The sequence below is a fragment of the Pseudophryne corroboree genome, chromosome 12, assembly GCF_028390025.1.
Source record: "Pseudophryne corroboree isolate aPseCor3 chromosome 12, aPseCor3.hap2, whole genome shotgun sequence".
In the NCBI taxonomy this organism is placed as follows: Eukaryota; Metazoa; Chordata; class Amphibia; order Anura; family Myobatrachidae; genus Pseudophryne; species Pseudophryne corroboree.
The window spans coordinates 112,566,508-112,585,253 of NC_086455.1; the positions used below are offsets into that span (position 1 = coordinate 112,566,508).

At 45.2% G+C, this 18,746-nt stretch overlaps 1 protein-coding gene across 7 annotated transcripts in view; it reads left to right on the plus strand.

Moving 5' to 3' along the window:
* Positions 1–18,746, plus strand: part of RALGAPA1 (Ral GTPase activating protein catalytic subunit alpha 1) — a 669,595-nt gene that overhangs the window by 375,221 nt on the left and 275,628 nt on the right. For 4 of the 7 annotated variants that reach the window (XM_063947861.1, XM_063947860.1, XM_063947863.1 and 1 more), the window contains 3 exons: positions 8,819–8,956; positions 15,658–15,851; positions 16,333–16,431. In XM_063947861.1, the coding sequence (XP_063803931.1) occupies positions 8,819–8,956; positions 15,658–15,851; positions 16,333–16,431 (431 nt within the window). Of the gene's footprint in view, positions 1–8,818; positions 8,957–15,654; positions 15,852–16,332; positions 16,432–18,746 lie in introns of all 7 variants that reach the window. The other 3 variants (XM_063947862.1, XM_063947865.1, XM_063947864.1) reach the window with 1 other exon arrangement.

The following is an 18,746-nucleotide window of genomic DNA, read 5'->3' on the forward strand; positions in this document are numbered from 1 at the left end:
ACACTACCACTGTCCCCTGTAACATTACTATCCTCCTTTGTAACACTACCACTGTCCCCTGTAACATTACTATCCTCCTCTGTAACACTACCACACCCCCAGTATCATTACCACACCACCCTCTTGTAACACTACCGCCCCACTCTTACCTGTAACGCTACCACATCACCCCCTTGTAACACTACCACTGTCCCCTGTAACATTACTTCCCTCCTCTGTAACACTACCACACCCCCAGTATCATTACCACACCAGCCTCTTGTAACACTACCGCACCACTCTTCCCTGTAACGCTACCACATCACCCCCTTGTAACACTACCACTGTCCCCTGTAACATTACTATCCTCCTCTGTAACACTACCACTGTCCCCTGTAACATTACTATCCTCCTCTGTAACACTACCACACCCCCAGTATCATTACCACACCACCCTCTTGTAACACTACCGCACCACTCTTCCCTGTAACGCTACCACATCACCCCCTTGTAACACTACCACTGTCCCCTGTAACATTACTATCCTCCTCTGTAACACTACCACTGTCCCCTGTAACATTACTATCCTCCTCTGTAACACTACCACACCCCCAGTATCATTACCACACCACCCTCTTGTAACACTACCGCACCACTCTTCCCTGTAACGCTACCACATCACCCCCTTGTAACACTACCACTGTCCCCTGTAACATTACTATCCTCCTCTGTAACACTACCACACCCCCAGTATCATTACCACACCAGCCTCTTGTAACACTACCGCACCACTCTTCCCTGTAACGCTACCACATCACCCCCTTGTAACACTACCACTGTCCCCTGTAACATTACTATCCTCCTCTGTAACACTACCACACCCCCAGTATCATTACCACACCACCCTCTTGTAACACTACCGCACCACTCTTCCCTGTAACGCTACCACATCACCCCCTTGTAACACTACCACTGTCCCCTGTAACATTACTATCCTCCTTTGTAACACTACCACTGTCCCCTGTAACATTACTATCCTCCTCTGTAACACTACCACACCCCCAGTATCATTACCACACCACCCTCTTGTAACACTACCGCCCCACTCTTACCTGTAACGCTACCACATCACCCCCTTGTAACACTACCACTGTCCCCTGTAACATTACTATCCTCCTCTGTAACACTACCACTGTCCCCTGTAACATTACTATCCTCCTCTGTAACACTACCACACCCCCAGTATCATTACCACACCACCCTCTTGTAACACTACCGCACCACTCTTCCCTGTAACGCTACCACATCACCCCCTTGTAACACTACCACTGTCCCCTGTAACATTACTATCCTCCTCTGTAACACTACCACTGTCCCCTGTAACATTACTATCCTCCTCTGTAACACTACCACACCCCCAGTATCATTACCACACCACCCTCTTGTAACACTACCGCACCACTCTTCCCTGTAACGCTACCACATCACCCCCTTGTAACACTACCACTGTCCCCTGTAACATTACTTCCCTCCTCTGTAACACTACCACACCCCCAGTATCATTACCACACCAGCCTCTTGTAACACTACCGCACCACTCTTCCCTGTAACGCTACCACATCACCCCCTTGTAACACTACCACTGTCCCCTGTAACATTACTATCCTCCTCTGTAACACTACCACACCCCCAGTATCATTACCACACCACCCTCTTGTAACACTACCGCACCACTCTTCCCTGTAACGCTACCACATCACCCCCTTGTAACACTACCACTGTCCCCTGTAACATTACTATCCTCCTTTGTAACACTACCACTGTCCCCTGTAACATTACTATCCTCCTCTGTAACACTACCACACCCCCAGTATCATTACCACACCACCCTCTTGTAACACTACCGCCCCACTCTTACCTGTAACGCTACCACATCACCCCCTTGTAACACTACCACTGTCCCCTGTAACATTACTTCCCTCCTCTGTAACACTACCACACCCCCAGTATCATTACCACACCAGCCTCTTGTAACACTACCGCACCACTCTTCCCTGTAACGCTACCACATCACCCCCTTGTAACACTACCACTGTCCCCTGTAACATTACTATCCTCCTCTGTAACACTACCACTGTCCCCTGTAACATTACTATCCTCCTCTGTAACACTACCACACCCCCAGTATCATTACCACACCACCCTCTTGTAACACTACCGCACCACTCTTCCCTGTAACGCTACCACATCACCCCCTTGTAACACTACCACTGTCCCCTGTAACATTACTATCCTCCTCTGTAACACTACCACTGTCCCCTGTAACATTACTATCCTCCTCTGTAACACTACCACACCCCCAGTATCATTACCACACCACCCTCTTGTAACACTACCGCACCACTCTTCCCTGTAACGCTACCACATCACCCCCTTGTAACACTACCACTGTCCCCTGTAACATTACTATCCTCCTCTGTAACACTACCACTGTCCCCTGTAACATTACTATCCTCCTCTGTAACACTACCACACCCCCAGTATCATTACCACACCACCCTCTTGTAACACTACCGCACCACTCTTCCCTGTAACGCTACCACATCACCCCCTTGTAACACTACCACTGTCCCCTGTAACATTACTATCCTCCTCTGTAACACTACCACTGTCCCCTGTAACATTACTATCCTCCTCTGTAACACTACCACACCCCCAGTATCATTACCACACCACCCTCTTGTAACACTACCGCACCACTCTTCCCTGTAACGCTACCACATCACCCCCTTGTAACACTACCACTGTCCCTGTAACACTACTATCCTCCTCTGTAACACTACCACTGTCCCTGTAACATTACTATCCTCCTCTGTAACACTACCACACCCCCAGTATCATTACCACACCACCCTCTTGTAACACTACCGCACCACTCTTCCCTGTAACGCTACCACATCACCCCCTTGTAACACTACCACTGTCCCTGTAACATTACTATCCTCCTCTGTAACACTACCACTGTCCCTGTAACATTACTATCCTCCTCTGTAACACTACCACACCCCCAGTATCATTACCACACCACCCTCTTGTAACACTACCGCACCACTCTTCCCTGTAACGCTACCACATCACCCCCTTGTAACACTACCACTGTCCCCTGTAACATTACTATCCTCCTCTGTAACACTACCACTGTCCCCTGTAACATTACTATCCTCCTCTGTAACACTACCACACCCCCAGTATCATTACCACACCACCCTCTTGTAACACTACCGCCCCACTCTTACCTGTAACGCTACCACATCACCCCCTTGTAACACTACCACTGTCCCCTGTAACATTACTTCCCTCCTCTGTAACACTACCACACCCCCAGTATCATTACCACACCAGCCTCTTGTAACACTACCGCACCACTCTTCCCTGTAACGCTACCACATCACCCCCTTGTAACACTACCACTGTCCCCTGTAACATTACTATCCTCCTCTGTAACACTACCACTGTCCCCTGTAACATTACTATCCTCCTCTGTAACACTACCACACCCCCAGTATCATTACCACACCACCCTCTTGTAACACTACCGCACCACTCTTCCCTGTAACGCTACCACATCACCCCCTTGTAACACTACCACTGTCCCCTGTAACATTACTATCCTCCTCTGTAACACTACCACTGTCCCCTGTAACATTACTATCCTCCTCTGTAACACTACCACACCCCCAGTATCATTACCACACCACCCTCTTGTAACACTACCGCACCACTCTTCCCTGTAACGCTACCACATCACCCCCTTGTAACACTACCACTGTCCCCTGTAACATTACTATCCTCCTCTGTAACACTACCACTGTCCCCTGTAACATTACTATCCTCCTCTGTAACACTACCACACCCCCAGTATCATTACCACACCACCCTCTTGTAACACTACCGCACCACTCTTCCCTGTAACGCTACCACATCACCCCCTTGTAACACTACCACTGTCCCCTGTAACATTACTATCCTCCTCTGTAACACTACCACTGTCCCCTGTAACATTACTATCCTCCTCTGTAACACTACCACACCCCCAGTATCATTACCACACCACCCTCTTGTAACACTACCGCACCACTCTTCCCTGTAACGCTACCACATCACCCCCTTGTAACACTACCACTGTCCCTGTAACACTACTATCCTCCTCTGTAACACTACCACTGTCCCTGTAACATTACTATCCTCCTCTGTAACACTACCACACCCCCAGTATCATTACCACACCACCCTCTTGTAACACTACCGCACCACTCTTCCCTGTAACGCTACCACATCACCCCCTTGTAACACTACCACTGTCCCTGTAACATTACTATCCTCCTCTGTAACACTACCACTGTCCCTGTAACATTACTATCCTCCTCTGTAACACTACCACACCCCCAGTATCATTACCACACCACCCTCTTGTAACACTACCGCACCACTCTTCCCTGTAACGCTACCACATCACCCCCTTGTAACTCTACCACTCTCCCCTGTACGCTACCGGATCACCCCCTTGTAACTCTACCACTCTCCCCTGTACGCTACCGGATCACCCCCTTGTAACCCTACCACTCTCCCCTGTGACATTACTTCCCTCCTCTGTAACACTACCACAACAACAGTACAGGTTTAAGCCATTGCTTTGCTTTCTTCCCAAGAACAACATCTTTGGTAATTGCCAGAAATCCAACACTAGAACAGGCAATCACGGAAGTACCATTGGAATGGATAAATATTAGTCTTTAACGAATTTGTAATATTTGTTTTTGGAATAAATAGACAAAAAATGACTTATTTCGAGTTGGATATAAGTCAGATAATTTGTTATAACATATGTGTGTTCAATTTTCATACTGTTCACCAAAAATGTGTACACGTTTTTTGGGTATTTCTGACGTACCCTTCTAAAACAATCTTGCGTAAGTGGAGCAAGTTTAATTGAAATAACAAATACTGTCCCTGTCCACTCTTTATTGTTACTCTACTGTACCTGTGCTATGACTGACTGCCACTACATCTGTCATTCACTGAAGGTCTATTTCTTATTATAGTAATGACAAATACTGTCCCTGTCCACTCTTTATTGTTACTTTACTGTTCCTGTGCCACTACTGACTGCCACTACATCTGTCATTCACCGAAGGTCTATTTCTTATTATAGTAATGACAAATACTGTCCCTGTCCACTCTTTATTGTTACTCTACTGTACCTCTGCTGTGACTGACTGCCACTACATATGTCATTCACTGAAGGTCTATTTCTTATTATAGTAATGACAAATACTGTCCCTGTCCACTCTTTATTGTTACTATACTGTACCTGTGCTATGAGTGACTGCCACTAGATCTGCCATTCACTGAAGGTCTATTTCTTATTATAGTAATGACAATACTGTCCCTGTCCACTCTTTATTGTTACTATACTGTACCTGTGCTATGAGTGACTGCCACTACATCTGTCATTCACCGAAGGTCTATTTCTTATTATAGTAATGACAATACTGTCCCTGTCCACTATTTATTGTTACTATACTGTACCTGTGCTATGACTGACTGCCACTACATCTGTCATTCACTGAAGGTCTATTTCTTATTATAGTAATGACAAATACTGTCCCTGTCCACTATTTATTGTTACTATACTGTACCTGTGCTATGAGTGACTGCCACTACATCTGTCATTCACTGAAGGTCTATTTCTTATTATAGTAATGACAATACTGTCCCTGTCCACTATTTATTGTTACTCTACTGTACCTGTGCTATGACTGACTGCCACTACATCTGTCATTCACTGAAGGTCTATTTCTTATTATAGTAATGACAATACTGTCCCTGTCCACTATTTATTGTTACTCTACTGTACCTGTGCTATGACTGACTGCCACTACATCTGTCATTCACTGAAGGTCTATTTCTTATTATAGTAATGACAATACTGTCCCTGTCCACTCTTTATTGTTACTATACTGTACCTGTGCTATGACTGACTGCCACTACATCTGTCATTCACCGAAGGTCTATTTCTTATTATAGTAATGACAATACTGTCCCTGTCCACTATTTATTGTTACTATACTGTACCTGTGCTATGACTGACTGACACTACATCTGTCATTCACTGAAGGTCTATTTCTTATTATAGTAATGACAAATACTGTCCCTGTCCACTATTTATTGTTACTATACTGTACCTGTGCTATGACTGACTGCCACTACATCTGTCATTCACCGAAGGTCTATTTCTTATTATAGTAATGACAATACTGTCCCTGTCCACTATTTATTGTTACTATACTGTACCTGTGCTATGACTGACTGCCACTACATCTGTCATTCACTGAAGGTCTATTTCTTATTATAGTAATGACAAATACTGTCCCTGTCCACTATTTATTGTTACTATACTGTACCTGTGCTATGAGTGACTGCCACTACATCTGTCATTCACCGAAGGTCTATTTCTTATTATAGTAATGACAATACTGTCCCTGTCCACTATTTATTGTCACTATACTGTACCTGTGCTATGACTGACTGCCACTACATCTGTCATTCACTGAAGGTCTATTTCTTATTATAGTAATGACAATACTGTCCCTGTCCACTATTTATTGTTACTCTACTGTACCTGTGCTATGACTGACTGCCACTACATCTGTCATTCACTGAAGGTCTATTTCTTATTATAGTAATGACAAATACTGTCCCTGTCCACTCTTTATTGTTACTTTACTGTTCCTGTGCCACTACTGACTGCCACTACATCTGTCATTCACCGAAGGTCTATTTCTTATTATAGTAATGACAAATACTGTCCCTGTCCACTCTTTATTGTTACTCTACTGTACCTCTGCTGTGACTGACTGCCACTACATATGTCATTCACTGAAGGTCTATTTCTTATTATAGTAATGACAAATACTGTCCCTGTCCACTCTTTATTGTTACTATACTGTACCTGTGCTATGAGTGACTGCCACTAGATCTGCCATTCACTGAAGGTCTATTTCTTATTATAGTAATGACAATACTGTCCCTGTCCACTCTTTGTTGTTACTATACTGTACCTGTGCTATGACTGACTGCCACTACATCTGTCATTCACCGAAGGTCTATTTCTTATTATAGTAATGACAATACTGTCCCTGTCCACTATTTATTGTTACTATACTGTACCTGTGCTATGACTGACTGACACTACATCTGTCATTCACTGAAGGTCTATTTCTTATTATAGTAATGACAAATACTGTCCCTGTCCACTATTTATTGTTACTATACTGTACCTGTGCTATGAGTGACTGCCACTACATCTGTCATTCACCGAAGGTCTATTTCTTATTATAGTAATGACAATACTGTCCCTGTCCACTATTTATTGTCACTATACTGTACCTGTGCTATGACTGACTGCCACTACATCTGTCATTCACTGAAGGTCTATTTCTTATTATAGTAATGACAAATACTGTCCCTGTCCACTATTTATTGTTACTATACTGTACCTGTGCTATGACTGACTGCCACTACATCTGTCATTCACTGAAGGTCTATTTCTTGTTATAAAAATGACAAATTCTGGCCCTGTCCACTCTGCATTGTTACTCAGTTCTATACCTGTGATGACTACCTACGGCTGGTTCTGTCCGCCCATAAAGATCTATTTCTGGTTATGGAAATTGCAAGTACCAGCCGTAGTCAATGGAACTGAACCCACCAGAAAGTAACTTCGGCACGATTTACCATTAGTCTCATGATCATGGCAGTAAGGCTGATTTTATCGTCATCAAAAATGTATCTGCGGGGCATCCTCATCCTCCTCTGCAATACAGGCTACTAGCAGTAATAGTCAACTTACTGCTTCAATCGATCAGTGTTGTAGATGTGAGCATCTATGGACTGACTCATGCATGCGTGCTGAAACTGAAAGCCTAGATTTGCATTGCAGCCCAGATCTGTTGTTATTACAAGGCAACAACTGTTATCTTCTGTTATTAATACAGCAGGCCTTCTAAGGTGGCATTTCTGTGCAGTAACTGTGAAATGAGGATAGACAGCGAAAGGTGGAGACATGAAATAAGAACCTGTCACTGTAGAAACCTTACAAGTGTCAATTGATGTCAAGCATGACTGTCCTCCACCATTTCTTACAGCTGAAGTTCCATCCTCTTCTAGGTGTGACTTTTGCCTTTTTGCTGCACTGGACACTTTTGTGACTACCCCTTTTACACTGCTGCAATAAACCCAGGTTATTGAGGCCTCCTGGGTCGCGGCTCATTGTAAAAGGATCCCCAGAAAAATAACCCAGGTCCAGTGACTCGGGATTCCAACACCGTGTAGAGCACAGGTAACAGGGCAGTGTAAAAGGGTGACCTGGGACATCCAATCCGGGTCCCATTTACAGCATGGGAGATGATGTCATCTTCAAGGTCTGGTAGAACAGTTAACACAGTGTAAATGGGGCCAACTCGTGAATATCCCGGTCTGAGCCGTGGTGTAAATTGGGTCTGCCCGGGTTAGAACTGTGTACCCTGGTGGTATCTATAATATTATGAACATGATAGCAGATGAACATCTGCTGGAAACAGTCAGGACTTGTACCCCTTGTGTGACGGCAACAGTTGTCACCAAGGAGACAGTAGAGATCACCAGAGGAGGAACTGCAATAACAGCATTAATGACAATTGACTTCCTATTTCTCTTGTTTGGAGATTATTCCGATTAAAATTATTAAATATACAGCTCTAAAACTGTTGTTATCTATTTCTATCACCCAAACTTTTAGGCTCTGAAAATGCATCTCCGGCCCTGTCTGCTTATGGTTCGCGCTCCCAAACACCATCTCCTGCTGCTTTAACATCTGAACAGGTTGAACTGCATGAAAAGCTTCAACATTCCGTTCTGCAAACACCAGATGACATAGGTATAAAAATACATAAACTAATATTCTAGGTTTGTGATTATTTGACTTTAGAACCATTAGATTTTCATTTCCAAGACTTTTGTTTATTATTTTTGTATAACTTTGTGTTTGAGTATTAGGGGTCGATTCATAAAGCAGAGAAAAGCCCTGTTTTGCGGAAAACAGGGCTTTTCTCTACTACGTGCTATTCATTGAGCAGGTTACCGTTGAGAAGTCCCTGACTTCTGCAGCGGCACCCCCGCTTCGTGCCTGAATTGCATCACCATACTTTTGGATGCTGAGTGCGATTCATGAAGGAACGGGACACTCCACTTTCCGCTTCTCCATGGGGTTCAGATTCGCTATCTTAGGATGGTGCAACCTGAACTTTGGTGCGGAGACCGCATGGAAGCCCAGTGCTTCCCTGCTTTCTGCCCGGCACCCGTTCTGGCTCTGCCCCCCATACAGTACCTTCCAGCAGACGGACCTGCCGGCTGACTGCGCGCATCGAAGAGGGGACCGCCTGGAGAAGACCTCACCTCTGGACCCCTGGATTCCACAGCGCATCGCCGGATAGGTGAGTATACATCAATTAATAATAATAATACACTTTATTTGTCATTAACAAAACAGCAACGAGATGTCAATGAAATTTCAATATGAACATTCTGCGGGAATGGATAAACAGTAAACATACTTCATTTTAAAAAAGATTAGTGCTAAACCTGGTGGTCGTTTAACAACAGGACAGCTGTTGGAAAAAAAACTATTAGACATGCGCTTAGTGTGTGCACGAACACTCCTAAAACGTTTTAGGGATGGCAATCTTTCAAAGACCAAACAACTTGGATGGCTTACATCAGCTAATATACATCTGGCTTTTCTTAACACTCTTTTTGCATAAAAATCCTTCATACAGGGCATGGACACCGCAATTATCTTACTAGCAGTTTTAACCACATGTTCAAGGGCATTTCGTTCAGCTACAGTGCAATTCCCAAACCACACTATGATCCCGTAAGTCAGAACACTCTCTTTAATACTTCGACAAAACCTAACTAAGGTACTCAAACTCAAACAGACAGTCCTAAGTTTCCTTTAAAAGAAAAGGCGCTTCTGCGCCTTCTTGATCAAAAAAGTACAATTTAAGGACCAAGTTAGGTCATTTGCAATACCCAAGAATTTAAATGAAGCCACCTCCTCAATTGGCTTACCCTCTAAAAATTCAGGAAGTAACGGTCTATTGCTACCACGTCTAAAATCAATTACCATTTCCTTTGTTTTGGATGTATTTAGAATCAGACAATTTTCTTTACTCCATTCCAATAAGCGTAAAATTTCATATCTGTAGGATACCTCATCATTTCCACTTATCAAGCCAACAACCGCTGTGTCATCTGCAAATTTCACCACTTTAACAGAATCAGAAACTGAAAAACAATCATGCGTAAATAACGAATATAATAACTGTCTCAAAACACACCCCTGTGCAACACCAGTTCCTATCCGAACTTCACCAGACACAGATTTACCTAACTTTACTACTTGAGGCCTATTGGTCAAAAAATTTAAAATCCAATTGCACGTAAACCCGTTTAAGCCTAAATTAAAAAGCTTAAAAACCAAAGATGCCGATACAATTGTATTAAACGTGGATCTAAAATCCACAAATAAAATTCTAACACTTGTTCCCGTCTTTTCTAAGTGGTTCTGTGCCTGATGTAAAACAGTCAAAGCTCAAAGCTGCATCCTCTGTGGACCGATTCTGCCGGTAGGCAAATTGAAAAGGATCAAAATTGGCGGAAAAATTAGATTTGCTATGACACAACATCAGGCGTTCAAAGCACTTCATAACTAATGACGTTAACGCAATAGGTCGATAATCGTCTAAACATTTGGGCGTGCCCTTTTTAGGTATGGGGATATTTTCTGTAAACTTAACTTGGAATTTTGCAGACCTCTAATGAGATGTTAAATATTAGTGTAAAAATCCCAGCTAGTTGATCATTGCTACTTATTCCAGCTATACATCGCATCGAAGCGATGCGATGTATAGTGATAAGTAACAATTCATTTCTGCAGCAGGAATCATTGGTTTGCATAGGAAAACATCGGGGTGTAAAGTGTATCTTGATCCAGAGGCACCAACAGGCTAAAGCTTTAGGCTGTCCCAGGATGCATTGGGGCCTCCTCTATAAACCCCGCCTTCAGGCACTGGAGCTCAGTTGGTGTCTGCAGCACCTAACAGGAGGGCTGCACTGGACAGCCCTGAAAAATCTTTCTAAGAATATTTCTTCTCTGGGCTGTCAGCACTGTATGTCATCTGAAGCTCCATCACTTCCCAAGCGGCGTTGCATACTCCCGTGGCTCAGTTCCCGGGTACTTGCGTCGGAGACGCTCCAGCTTAGGCTCACGGTCGCAGACGCTCTCCTGGTTCACGCGGCTGCTACGGGGAGGAGGTAAAAGGGTTCCCCAGATGGGACTCACCATTAAATTGCGTTCCACCCGCGACCTAGGGAGATGGGTCGCAGTGCTAGTATGGACACTGTCTCCGAGCAGGGATCCCGCTAGACCTGTCGGAGTACAGGTCGGGTGTATTAACACCCCATTTAATAATACTCTCATTACCCGGGATGGAAGTTCAGCATAGGGGAGGTGGCGTTTCAACTGTAGCCCCTCCCCCAACGCAGGGCACCATCTCTGAACAGATTTATCCACCTTGGTTGCTGCCTCACACCATCCCTCACTCCCTGACAGGGACGCTGGGCACCATCTTCTGAGCATAGTTGCGGCTGGTCTCCGGGACTGCAGGGCAAGGTCTCCCTTATAAAGCCGCCTGTATACAGCGCTGTGACTTTACAAACACTTAAGTATTCTACATGTCTTTATACAAACAGCGATAGTTAAGAAAAAGTGTACCTGTTCTAGAATATTTTGTACGTGTATTCTAATATATACTTCCGGTCTAGGACCGTGCTGTGATATATATATATATGAGGTATAGTCTGGTCCACTAGGAGCCACTGGCACTTTAAGAGTTTGAGAGTGTGGGCTGGCTCCTCCCTCTATGCCCCTCCTACCAGACTCAGTTTAGAAAATGTGCCCGGAGAAGCCGGTCATAGCTAGGGCAGCTCCATAGGAGTTATTTTATTTATTTATTTATTAGAATTTAGGCTGCTGGCAACAGCCTCCCTGCTTCGAGGGACTAAGGGGGTAAGTAGGGTCCGCCCTGAGGAGTCTGAGCCACTATCGCCGCTGACAGGACACTGAGCTCCTGAGGGGATTGAACGTTCGCTGCCACAGGGGATCGCTCTCCCTCCTACCAGACTCCGTTTAGAAAATGTGCCAGTCACAGATAGGGGAGCGCTCCAGAGTTTCTCCAGTAAAGTAATTTTTTAGAGTTTATTATTTTACAGGGAGGCTGCTGGCAACAGCCTCCCTGTCTCGAGGGACTAAGGGGGGGAGTAGTGTCCGCCCTGCGGGGTCTGAGCCACTATCTCCGCTGACAGGACACTGAGCTCCTGAGGGGATTGAACGTTCGCCGCCACAAGGGATCGCTCACCCCAGCAGCATGCCGCCACCCCCTTACAGAGCCAGAAGACTTCAGTGGCGAGTTAGTCACCAGCCCCCTGGCAAGCGGGGAGCCAGTGTGAAGATGGCGGCAACAGGGTAGGGAGCGCAGTACTAATTGCGCTCCGGGGCTCAGCGGTACATGGTGCGGCGCTGTGAGGGGCGCCCTGAGCCAGCGCCTACACCCTACACTGTCCAGCAAGCCTGTCAGGATCCCAGGATCGCTGCCAGCACAATTCCTCAGGCCAGTATAAACTACAGGAGAGCAGGAAGCAGTGCCATGAAAGGGGGCGGAGCTTCTCAGAGCGGACCCAGCAGCGTTCAGCGCCATTTTCCTGCCTGCAGAAGCGCTGACAGGGATTGCTGTCCCTCCAAGTCAACTCCAGCTATCTTGTACGGTACCAGGGGGTTGTAGAAAGGGGGGGAGGCTATATATGATCCCTAGAAAGTTTCTGGTTGCTTTTCCCTTTCCTGAGTAGGATAGAAAGAAATGGGAAAACCCACCCATAGTTGACGCATCTGTTTCCAGACTCTCAAAAAGGTGGTTTTACCTGTTCCATGATCTACCGCGTTAAAAGAACCGGCTGATCGCAAAATTGACACTACACTCAAATCCATATACACGGCCTCAGGGGCGATTCTACGTCCTACTATTGCCTGTGCATGGATTTCTAAAGCTATAGTAAAGTGGTCAGGCACGTTACTTGAAGATTCGGATACAATGGATAAAAGTGACGTTGAATTGTTTTTACGTAACATACAGGATTCTGCAGGATTTATGGTGGAATCCATGAAAGACCTGGGTTCGATGGCTGCAGGGATATCTTCTATGTTTGTCTCAGCTCGCAGAGGACTTTGGCTGCGCCAGTGGTCTGCTGACGCGGAATCCAGGAGAGGTGTGGAGAACCTACCCTACATAGGTCAGGCTCTCTTTGGGGAAGCGCTGGATGCGTGGATTTCCACGGCAACCGCGGGTAAGTCACCTTTTCTTCCCTCAGCTGAGCCTGCTTTGAAGAAACCTTTTTCTTCAGCTGTGTCACAGTCCTTTGGGACTGCTAACTCCAGAAAGACCAAGCTGTCCAACACCTTCTTTAGAGGAGGTCGGCAAAATCCCAAAAACCTGCTACTGCGGGTTCCAAGGAACACAAACCTCCTTCGGGTACATCAAAATCCTCAGCATGACGGTGGACCGTGCGGCCTGGAGGTCGGGCCGGTGGGGGCGAGGCTCAGACGATTCAGCCACGTCTGGGTGTTGTCCGGCCTGGATCCCTGTGTGCAGCATATTGTGTCCCATTGGGTACAGGCTGGAGTTTCACGAACTCCCGCCTCGCCAGTTCATCAAATCAGGCTTGCCAGCTTTGCTGGCAGACAGGGCTGTCCTACAGGAAGCCATCCAAAAGTTGGTAGAGTCACAGGTCATTGTACCAGTTCCACCTCATCTGCAAAACAAAGATTATTATTCAAATCTTTTCGTGGTACCGAAACCGGATGGTTCAGTCAGGCCCATTTTGAACTTGAAATCACTTGACCCCTTTCTGAGGGAGTTCAAGTTCAAAATGGAGTCTCTGAGGGTGGTGATCTCGGGTCTGGAGGAGGGGGAATTCCTGGTATCCCTGGATATCAAGGATGCGTACCTCCACATTCCGATTTGGCCGTCGCATCAGGCTTATCTCTGATACGCACTGTTAGACAGTCATTTTCAGTTCCAGGCACTGCCATTCGGCCTCTCCACGGCACCGAGGGTGTTCACCAAGGTGATGGCGGAGATGATGGTTCTCCTCCGCAGGCAGGGGGTGAACATAATCCCATATCTGGATGATCTGCTAATAAAGGCATCGTCCAGGGAGATGCTGTTGCAGTCCATTGTTGTCACGACTCATCTGCTCAGGGAACACAGTTGGATCCCGAACCTTCCAATGTCACATTTGGAGCCGACAAGGAGATTGTCTTTCCTGGAAATGATCCTCGACACGGAAGTGCAGAGGGTATTTCTGCCGGAGGAGAAAGCGTTGGTGATTCAAACTATGGTCCGGGACGTCCTGAAGCCAACCCGGGTATCGGTTCATCAGTGCATTCGCCTTCTGGGGAAGATGGTTGCTTCTTACGAGGCTCTACAGTACAGGAGGTTTCATGCTCGGCCCTTCAGCTGGATCTCCTGGACAAATGGTCGAGATCTCATCTACACATGCAACAGAGGATAAGTCTGTCGCCGAAAGCAAGGATTTCACTCCTCTGGTGGCTGCAATTACCTCACCTTCTGAAGGGCCGCACGTTTGGATTCAGGACTGGATCCTCTTAACCACGGATGTAAGTCTCCGGGGCTGGGGCGCTGGGGGACGTCCAGTCACCTTTCTCACTGCAGCGCCCCCCCCTGCCGCCGCAGACATGTCCCCCCGCAGCCAGTTCCTCCCGCCGGCTGCCGATCTGTGCTCTCCCCGCTGCCCGCAGCACCCACTTGCTCACCTCAATCCGACTTGTTTTCAAGTCGGATTGAGTTTGTCAGAAAAGGGGACAAAACCTGTCGAATTTGTCCCCGTTTCCGACAGAAACACGTGGATCGGCGGCTATTCCGCCGATCCACGTGTTTTCCGACAAGTCGTGAATTTCCGACTTGTCGGAAAAAAATCAGCCCTTATTGAATAGGTCTGAACCCCTTCCGACCTATTTCTGTCGGAAGCTGCCGTCTTTCCGACGAGACGGCAGCTTCCGACAGTTATTGAATACAGCCCTAAATATGTAATTTTGTCTACAGTCATAGTTATGTTTCTTGATTTATTTCCATCTTTTTGTTGTGTATCATTTTTTTTAATCCTGCAGGTTCTGCTATTGCTACCAATTAATAGATACAGGTGACATTTAAGAATAAATACCTATATATACTCCAAGTAGTGTGTTGTGGATAATTTTTTTTTACAGCTTTGTATTAAAATTTGAAAATATTTAATATTTTAAAAATGCATATGATGCTTTTTCCTTTAATTATATTTTCTTAAATATTAATGTTGGATAGGACTAGGATACCAAATACACAAGTATTTTTGATGGGTCAAAAAGTTCCTCCAATAAAAAAAGAAAGTTGATTGTGTGAATTTTTTTTCACATTTATTTCTGTAAACTTTTGCAGTCTAATCATGCTACTTTCCTTTAAGCAGAGCCCTGTGAATTCCCATTAGAAAGCTGCAGTGTAATGGCAGGTGGCACACTCACAGGTTGGCATGCAGATGTCTCCACGGTCATGTGGAGGAGAATGCTGGGAATTCTGGGAGATGTCAATAACATCATCAATCCTGAAATCCACGCTCAGGTGTTTGATTACTTATGTGAGCTGTGGCAGAACCTGGCCAAGGTATTGTCCCATTTATAGATTTGTGTTTTACATGCATGGGAGCCCATATAATATACAATTTGTAATTATATATAAAGAAATATTCTATACTGTATAGAAATATACGTAACAGTTTGTCGGATGCTTTGAGTGTTCTGTTTAGTATTTAGTACCTAGTAAAGTTATTCTAGCAGTCTCAACCTTGGCCGCTATAGCAGAGGTTCCCAAACATGGTCCTCAGGGCACCCTAACGGTCCAGGTTTTAAGGATATCCATGGCTGAGCACAGATGGTCAAATCACATCGATTGATTTACTAGTTAAGTCACATGTGCCCAAACTTGGTTATCCTTAAAACCTGGACCATTGGGGTGGCTTCATGGCTGCTTTAGGGAACATCTGTGCTATAGAATTGAGAGTTTAAAGAAAAGAAAAACATTTGTATGTAACTTTAAGCAAAAGGTTTACAAAGGAATTTATATTGTGTGTATTTTTTCTTACCAGATTCGAGACAATTTGGGAATCTCTTTGGATAATCTTTATTCTCCTCCTCCACCTGTGCTTATCCCACCTTTGAGGATTCTCACTCCATGGCTTTTTAAGGTAAACCTAATAGATTGTTTTGCAGTATTCAGTTATTGTAAAAGTGTTATGTGTTTATGTATATTAGTTAGACAGTCCTGCTTTTTAGGTGTTTGTGGATATGCAGACATCTTAAAATAAGCAGTATGTATGAGTGTTCACTTCGTATTCTTATGATGGTCAGCTTCAGGAGTGGAGTTCCCTTGTCTTCAGTTTCTGGTTCTTCGTTGTGGAGCATTTCAGTGTTGCTTGCTGTTGTCGTCATGTTGTTGCTGCAGCGTCGTTTTCCTGGTTACCCTGGCTAATTCCTTCTGACTGCTTTCTACCATGGCTGGGTAACAGGCAAGCAGTTGAAGCAGGACCCTGGAAAGCTGGGATATGAATTGAAGTGTTCACTCTCAACTGTTGGTCAAGAAACAAAGCCAAACATTAGTAGGATGACATTTATTGCTCAAAAAGCTCTTCCAAGAGCTATCGCATACCACTGTATGGTAATGAGGCTATACATTACATGGGCTTCATGTCCCATTTTTTAGTCATCCGTTTGAGGCATACTGGACCCTGCAGATAAATAGCTTTCTTTTTTAAAACATTGACAATTTAAATACATTTTAAACTTTTGAAGCTCCTCTCTCACCATCCTGCAGGGAACTCCCAGGACATGGGTGTTTCTCCGGCAGGGTCCACAGGTTATCCACAGGATAACATTGGGATATGATGACACTACAGCGGATTTGCACCAATTGGTCAAAGCTTTCGGCCTCCCAGCATGCAACGTGCCCGTCCATATATCCCCACCTCCTGGCTCAGGCAAATCAGTTTTTTGTTTGTTGCGGCAGGAGCCGTACCGTGGTCATAGGGCTGCTGATTTTTAGCAGCCATAACTTTTTTTTTATTTTATTGTTACAGTCTTACTATTTTTTGAGCGTTCTTGTCTAAAAAGCGTCTTATGCGCACCTTAGAAAGAGTCGCTCCAACAACTCTCCGCCGGGTCGCGACAACACTTACCCACGTGTACAGTGCTGTTTCGGCGGGCGTCTGTGTAGGATGTACTAGCAAGTTCAGCAGACGTTACCAGGCTGTGGCTGGAGCATGGGGAGAAGGTAAGGCATCATTTCCGCTTAGAAAGGGAACACGGACTGAGACGCACTGTTTTGAGAGGAGACTACCAAACAGTCGCTGACGCGGCTGCCACCTAGGGTGCACCAGCGCTAGGCCCTAGGGATCATAGGCTCCAGGGATAGTATGAGGCCGCGATCCCTAGGGTTGATGTCAGCAGTGGGGAGTAAGACGCTCCCTTGGTCATCCCTCCCCCGGTTGATGACCAGTTTTCTCTGAGTTTCCCGCCATGAACTGAGTTCCTGCTTCCGTCTTGAAACGCTGTGCATCTAAAAAGACCCAGTCACAGCTTAGGCGGCTGTGACTGGTTTGTCAGTGTTTACTTGGGCGTCTGTTCACTATAGGTTCACGGGGCGAGTGTGTACACTATTAGCATCTGGATCCACTCAGCGTTTGCTAACGTATTGATCGATGCTGGAAGCGGGGTGAAGTCTCCCTGTATCCCACTCTCCTGAGCCGAAGAGTACAGCACTGAGACTCTATTTACCTTGTGAGTACGAATAGTTGGATAAGTGCTTGATGCATGTGAGTCTGTAAACTATTGCTGCTGTTTTCTTTTGCTGTGCGACTGAATACGGTTAAAACTCCTATGTAAGGTAATGCAGTAATGTTTCTCCTACATACTTGAAATGTATTTGTAGTTGATTATGTGCTCATATTGCTTATTATACTAATGTATAACCTGTGACTGATTGCTAGTGTGATTGCTGACTTTACTATAAGTCTATCAGTTTTTTTTCTGTATATTCTGATCCTCAATGCTGGTGCAAGCAGGGTAGGGATGGATTGTGTGTCACTTTAACAAAATTTTAAGTGATTGCAGTCACAAATCGTGTATTAACATTGTAAAGGTGTTTGATTATTTATCATGTCTAAGAGCGGCAAGGGTGAGGAAAATCCACTTTCCACAGCAGCACCAATACTCATTTCATGTTTGTCTTGCAAAACTGGGTTAACCTCTCAGGATCTGGTTCAAAATGGACTATGTGCAAATTGTTTTAGCTTTCATAGAAGCCTTTAAATCAAGGCAGGCACAGGTACACGTTGAACCCCCATGGGCTACTTTTGCACAGACATCCAGTATAGCTGAGCGGATTATTCCAGCTCCTATGCCAGGGGCAGGTTACCCTGTTAACCCTTACATGCAACCTTCCACATGGGATTTATTTTATACAGCAGGGGAAGCAGCAGCCTCTCAACAAAGACAGGCTGAAAGG